At 50.0% G+C, this 6,472-nt stretch overlaps 1 protein-coding gene across 1 annotated transcript; it reads right to left on the bottom strand.

Annotated features, from left to right (window-relative positions):
* Positions 1–549: 549 nt before the first annotated feature.
* Positions 550–3,326, bottom strand: LOC123125932 (cysteine-rich receptor-like protein kinase 10). Its single transcript, XM_044546370.1, has 6 exons — positions 2,413–3,326; positions 2,058–2,192; positions 1,834–1,967; positions 1,532–1,742; positions 1,213–1,453; positions 550–1,107 (listed from the first exon to the last, which is right to left on the bottom strand). The coding sequence occupies exons 1-6, from the start codon at positions 3,296–3,298 to the stop codon at positions 648–650; spliced, it is 2,067 nt and encodes a 688-aa protein (XP_044402305.1). The 5' UTR covers positions 3,299–3,326; the 3' UTR covers positions 550–647.
* Positions 3,327–6,472: the final 3,146 nt, after the last annotated feature.

The following is a 6,472-nucleotide window of genomic DNA, read 5'->3' as shown; positions in this document are numbered from 1 at the left end:
ACCATCCAACCACAGGTGGGTTCGCGTGATTTGTAGGGTTAAATCATATACGATTTTTTCCCAACCATTTTACCATATTCCGGTCTATTGGAAACTAGCATCCACTCAAACCTTTTGGAAAATTTATTTATTTTTGGAAATGTTAAAAATCTGATGTCAGGTTTTTAGTGCTAAAAAAATCTGACAACCAGGTTTGCCTTGCGAAAACTAATAAAAATGTCAAGTTTGTATATAAGGATAAGCCATGTTCTACATTGGAAATTGCCATACAACGCAAAACATCAACAGAAAATTGCCATGCTGCAGCGCTTATTTGCCATGAGTTTGGTCGGGAACCGACGTACCTCAGGGCATCAGATTTTAACCCTAAAATTCGGACGTCAGATATAAATTGAATTCTTTATTTTTTTAAGTGATGCAATCAGAGAAACTCAAATCATGTACAATGTGAACTACAACATTTCAATCTTATGTTTTTTCTAAGAATTCGCTTTTATAATCCCGTGAACCAAAGAGGCCCTTAATTTTGAAAGTTGACAATATGATCCATCTCCATACACATTGGTCGTTTTTTCCGGATACTACTACTATCTATTACAGGTGCCAAATATTCAAATGTGTAGGCGAACTTGCTATTTTGTACCCTGCTACCTCGGTTCAAGCTCCGACATGGTCACCCCATTCTTTGAAACATTTTCGCTACGACGAGCACGTGAGGCGGTGACCGCGCCGCCAGTGGAGCCGGCGTAGAAGGCCGGCCTGGAGGGCGTCCGCCGCGACCTGGACTGGCTGCTGAGCATGAGCACGACCTCCGACGCGTCGGGCCTGAGCTCCGGTTTCTTCTGGACGCAGAGGAGACCGATGTGCATGCAGCTGAGCATCTGGGCCCGAGGGTACTGGTCGCCCAGCGACGCGTCCGCCATCTCCGCCGCCGTCCCGGCCCTCCACTTCTCCCACACCTCGCTCAACAAGCTGTTGGCGTTGTCTTGGCCGGGGCTGCTGTTCCTTCGACCGGTGACGACCTCCAGCACGATGACTCCGAAGCTGTACATGTCGGACTTGACGGAGACGTGGCCGCAGTAGGCGTACTCCGGCGACATGTATCCGCTGCACGCATCCCGTGCATCAGTTCAAAGCAAAAGATAGCTTGTTCAGAGAGAGAGAGAGAGAGAGAGAGATGCTCGTAACAATGGAGATAGCTGGGTAGCTTACAGGGTGCCGGCTGCTCGCTTGGTTACATCCCTGGATTGGTCTGGGCGGAAGGCTCGAGCCAGGCCGAAGTCAGAGATCTTGGGGTTCATGTGCTCGTCCAGCAACACATTGCTGGGCTTGAGGTCCCGGTGGATGACCCTCAACTGCGACTCCTCGTGGAGGTACAGGAGGCCACGGGCGATCCCGCAGATGATGGTGTGCCTCTTCCTCCAGTCCAGGCCACGCCGCCGCCGCTCACTATCTACGCACGCACACAGTTGGGACTTGAAGAGTGAAGACAACGGGAGATATAGTAGAGGAAACTCGTATTGGGACGTACCGAAGAGGAGGGTGTCGAGGCTCCTGTTTGGCAGGTACTCGTACACGATGAGCTTCTCTTTCTCCTCCAAGCAGACCCCGAGGATCTGCACCAGGTTCCTGTGCCGGAGCTTCGCCGCCAGCACCAGCTCGTTTTTCAGCTCATGGAACCCCTGCGAGGAGCTCTGGGACAGCCTCTTCACTGCTATCGCCTGCCCATTCGGCATCTTGCCCTGCGAACATATATATCATCGTAAACACTAGCACTCACCTGCCACTGAAAAAAAAATGTGCATGGTACTAGCTAATTGGTCGATCGCATACCTTGAAAACCTGGCCGAAACCTCCCTCGCCCAGCTTGTTCTCTGGGGCGAAGTTGCCCGTCGCCGCCCTCAGCAACGGCAGGGTAAACTGCTCCGGACTAACGTACGTGTTGCTGCTGTCTTCTCTAGCACCATCTGCCACAGTGTCACAGGAGTGAGTACCTGAAAAACTAGAATTTTTTTTCTGAAATCCATGGGCATGTGGCAAGTCGCAAGCGTGTGTACCTCGTGCTCTCTCGTTCGCCCCAGTCCTTGTCCTCTTCATGTAAACACAAACGAGCACGACGAGTAGCACGAGAAATAGCGTTCCGGTTGAAATCGCGCCTGCAAGGACGGCACGTTTTGACTGCCTCCCCTTTCCTGCAAGTGTTTTTGGTGCGATTTTAGCGTCTGTCTCTCCGTGCATAAGTCCAAAGCAGAGGCGTGCCCGACCCGTACGTGCACTGGCGCAGGAGGATAATTCAGGGCGGCTCGGGACGATGGCGACGGCAGTATACTATCCACGCGGAGTTTGACGGGTCAAGACAGCGACTCTTCTCCAGTCCAGTCGCTCTCGCTGGTGTTGGAGAAAGTTACTTACCGGGGTTTTCTCCGGCGGACGGCGGCGACGGTGGCGGGGGAGCCGGAGCCGGAGGCGGCGCGTCGAGCGCCAGGTCGTAGTAGGTGTACACCTGGACCCGGAGGTGGCAGTTGAAGCCGAGCGCCACCCCTCCCTGATGCCCCCCGCAGCACGTCGGAAGCTGCGGCACCAGCGTCTGCAGGCACTGTTGGCACTCGGCGTCGCTGCGGTCCCTCATGCACTGCACCAGCCCGTACATCGTCCCGATGGGGTCGTCGCGGGCGTACACCGCCTCTCCCGTGGCGAACATGCTCGTCCGCGCCGAGCGGTTACCGCCGGCGGCCGCGCGCGCCACCAGGCGACTCATCAGCGCGTAGTACGCCCGGTCGTAGCTTTCCGGGTCGGCCACCTTGCCGGCGTCGTAGATTACCTGGCCGATGCGCCTCTGCGGCCCCTCGAAGATGGCCGAGTCGTTGGTGTCGGCGTAGCTGATGTAGACTTGTCTGTACCACGCCCCCACGCTCCGGCTGGAGGCGCACCTGCCGCTCAGGTCCCGGGCGGCCTCCTGCAGGTCCGCCAGGCACACGGACTGGTTGAGGTCGCCGCGGCAGAGGCCGCGGACGAAGGCGCGGTCGCGGCCGGCGCCCCGGGAGAGGGAGGCGAAGCCCGTGGGCGCCGCGGCATGGGGGAGCGCGTCCAGGAGTGCCAAGACATTAGCGCGGAACGCGCTGCTGTTTGCGGTGGTGGACGACGTCGGCGATGGTGCTGGTGCTGGGGAGGGAGAGGCGGCCGAGGGGCCGCAGTCTACCGCCGCTTGTGAAGCTGCGAAGCTCGCCGCGAGGAGGAGGAGCGCGATGTGCGGCGCCATGGTGATGGTGGGTACACCGGCAATGGCTATGTTCCGCATGTGGTGATGTAAATGTGTCACTCGGGACACATCCCTATTATTTAACCAACTAACTGGACCATACTGGTCAGCACAGTGGGACACGTCTTCTCACATATAGGAGTATGACCAAGAAAGGAAAGAAGTTTCCTGTTCAAAAAAAAAAAGTTTGAATGGACGATGGTGATCACTGATTGGCCAACTGTATTCCTCTGACATTTTGTTCGGGGGCTCCAGCAACCATGACTCGGTCCGTGTCCTGCAGTCGCACGGTTTGCAGAAGTCGAGCCCCAGATGAAAAAAGCGGCCCGAACGTGTGTGTTTCGTCTAAACCCTATCATCAAGCTTAATTTAGTTTTTTTTTCTTCATGTGTGCTTGTATTTGGTTTTCGCTCGATTTTCCTTAAAAAATCCCGCTTCTTGGACAAAACCTGGCTCGAGAGAAACCATTCGGAAGGTCAGCTCCACTTCCAATTGGTTAGTTGGGCTGATAGCCCAATAAGCATGCTTTAGACCCGTTCCAAGGAAAGGCGGGCAGGTTTGAGTTGGAATGGTGAAGGAACATGTCGAGTGAACCGATACGCTGCCCCGAGGTCACTTCGGGTTGGCATATTGAGTAATAATCTCCAACTCCACATCCTTCGAATTTTTAGAGCGGAGTTCATCCTACTTCTCGCTTTTGTACTGTGAGGGAACTTTGCTCCGCGAAGCGGGCTCTTCTGAGCTGCGACGTTCGGGCCGGCTCCAGCGCGGAGCCGATGAAGCTGGGAGCGGGAGAAGATTCGACGGGGCCTAACTCTTTTTTTATGCAATTGCCGGAAGTCCCCGCCCTCTGGCGAGGTTTCATCAAAATAAGTGGTCGGAAGAGGAGCCGACAAGATGTCGCCCACACTCTTCGGAACTCTATCCTCCTTCGCCGTGTCATGCTTCTTCGTTGTATGCTTCAGCTGGCCATGTTGCAGCACCATAAAGTCTAGTTCCAAATGAGAACCATCACAATATAAATCAAAGGTCTTATGTATACCTTAGGAACTACTAGTGCACTTGTGAGTCTTTTCTAGCTCTTGAAAGCTCTTTTCGTACTTCAGGTCCATTTAACTTTCTTTTTCTTTTTTGGTACAACTATTCCATCGACCTGAAAATGCTTGAGAATCATTTATGAATCGATAGTTCAATCCCAAAATACTTTAAACTTTAGTCATTGTGTTGTGTTGTTGCCAGTTAAACACTATCATGATTTTTGCGGGATTAACGGTAACTAGAGATGACATGTCCCGAAGACCTATTTCCTCAAGTCAGAACTCACAATTACTAAACATACCATATAGCTGGAGTTTTTTGAGTTTTCTCCACTACCCGATTCAAGATATGAACATATTGGTTGGTTGACTTTGATTAGATGATGATGTGTTATCTATGAATACCATGATGAACTATACATGTACTCCATGTATACTTTGTTCATAAGGTTCACAAAGTACACTATTGTGTTGGTTAATGCGAATGAAATCATCGTGCACTCCTACATGCACTAGTAGAAAAAGGGGCTTTCGTTCGGGCCTGGCCAGCCCATTAGTCCCAGTTCTTATACGAACCGGGACCAACGGGTGCATTCGTCCCGGTTCGTGAGCCCAGGTGGCCGGCCGGGGCCTCGCGGGCTTTGGTCCCGGTTCGTCTGGACCCATTTGTCCCGGTTCTAGGAACGAACCGGGACCAATGGGCCTCGCTCCTGGCCCATAACCATTGGTCCCGGTTCCAGCCACGAACCGGGACAAATGATTTGCCTATATATAGCCCATCGCCAGCGAGCAGAGCACTCCACCGTGCTCAGTTTTTTGCTGGCCGGCGAGGGGAGGGCATTTGGGTGCTCTAGCTCACCTCCTATGCACATGAGGTGTTCGATGAAATGTCCGAGCCACACTAGTTAATATTTCTTCTCTCGAAACTCGACCTCGGAGCTCCATTTTCCCCGAGATTTTTCTAGGTTTAGCGGTCCGTCACGTCCCGTCCCTGTCTTCACTGCCGTCGATCGCCCGCGCCGATCTCGTCGCCGGCACCACCGTGGTGAGCCTCTTGTTCTTATCTTCTTTTTGAAAGAAAAAAATTCTTATTTGAGATGGATACTTGTCTAATTTTCTTACTTTTATTATTCCTTGTTATTATATAGTGCGATGGTTCTGGTATCCGCCCCGTCGGCCCTCGTCCTGTCTATGATTCGGATGTGGTATATATTATCTTTTTATAACTATTTGGTTCATTTATTGTTTATGACAATTATGCCGACCAACGTGACATAGATTTTTTTATGTAGGAGGTGGTTGAACCGGAAATTCCAAACGACCCTATTGTCGAGAGGTTAAATTTAGTCGAAGAAGAAAACAATTACTTGAAGGAAAAAATAAAAAAAATTGAGGAGGAGAAGATGATATTGGAGTTGCATGTTGCGGATGTCGTCGATGATCACAAGATCAAGATGGATGCAATGCGGTTGAAGATTAGAAAGATTAGACAATATGCCATTCATACCGAGGCTTGGTATCATTATGCCGTTGGATCAATTGTTACCTTAGTTGTGATTATGATCGCATTTGTTGTTGCATTGAAAGGTTTTACATAGTTTCAATGTATGGTTTAACTAGATGCTCTGGAGAGCTATATGTTGTTCAATTTGAACTATGTATGTACTTTGGTTTTAATGTGATGATGAACTACTATTAATTTGGTCACTTATCTCTATCCAGCTGAAAAAAATCAGTAAATGCATGAAAAATAACAAATGAAGTCAGAAAGGGTTGAAAATTGATGATGTGGTTTTGAATGGTGCATTTTGAACGCTTAAAAACTATGGAGTTCAAATAAGTTCAAAAAAATGAAATCCCTTTGTAAAAGACGAGTTTCCGTATGAAACCCTGATACTTTGAAAAAGATTGTCCGTTTTGTACACGAAGTGCATCCAGTTTTTGCCGTAAGCCTCTCTACTTTCTTGCACATGCTATGTGGGTGAAATGATGATACCATGCCAACTTTCAACCTTTTCAGAGTTCATTTGTAGTGCTTTTCAATTTGAGGGTCTTATAGTTGAAAAAAAATTAGTAAATGCATGAAAAATAACAAATGAAGTCAGAAAGGGTTGAAAATTGATGATGTGGCTTTGAATGGTGCATTTTGAACACAGAAAAACTATGGAGTTCAAAT

The sequence above is a fragment of the Triticum aestivum genome, chromosome 5D (genome assembly GCF_018294505.1).
Source record: "Triticum aestivum cultivar Chinese Spring chromosome 5D, IWGSC CS RefSeq v2.1, whole genome shotgun sequence".
In the NCBI taxonomy this organism is placed as follows: Eukaryota; Viridiplantae; Streptophyta; class Magnoliopsida; order Poales; family Poaceae; genus Triticum; species Triticum aestivum.
Note: the sequence above shows the minus strand (reverse complement) of the source record. Positions and strands in the feature narration are given on the sequence as shown.

What these genes read in the sequence shown, in the direction of transcription:
- LOC123125932 (XM_044546370.1), bottom strand. Translation starts at nt 3,298, where the DNA reads ATGCGGAACATAGCCATTGCCGGTGTACCCACCATCACCATGGCGCCG. An exon ending in GTTTCGGCCAGGTTTTCAAG is followed by an intron (nt 1,743 to 1,833) that starts GTATGCGATCGA and finishes ATATGTTCGCAG; the next exon opens with GGCAAGATGCCGAATGGGCA. An exon ending in CCTCGACACCCTCCTCTTCG is followed by an intron (nt 1,454 to 1,531) that starts GTACGTCCCAAT and finishes GTGCGTGCGTAG; the next exon opens with ATAGTGAGCGGCGGCGGCGT.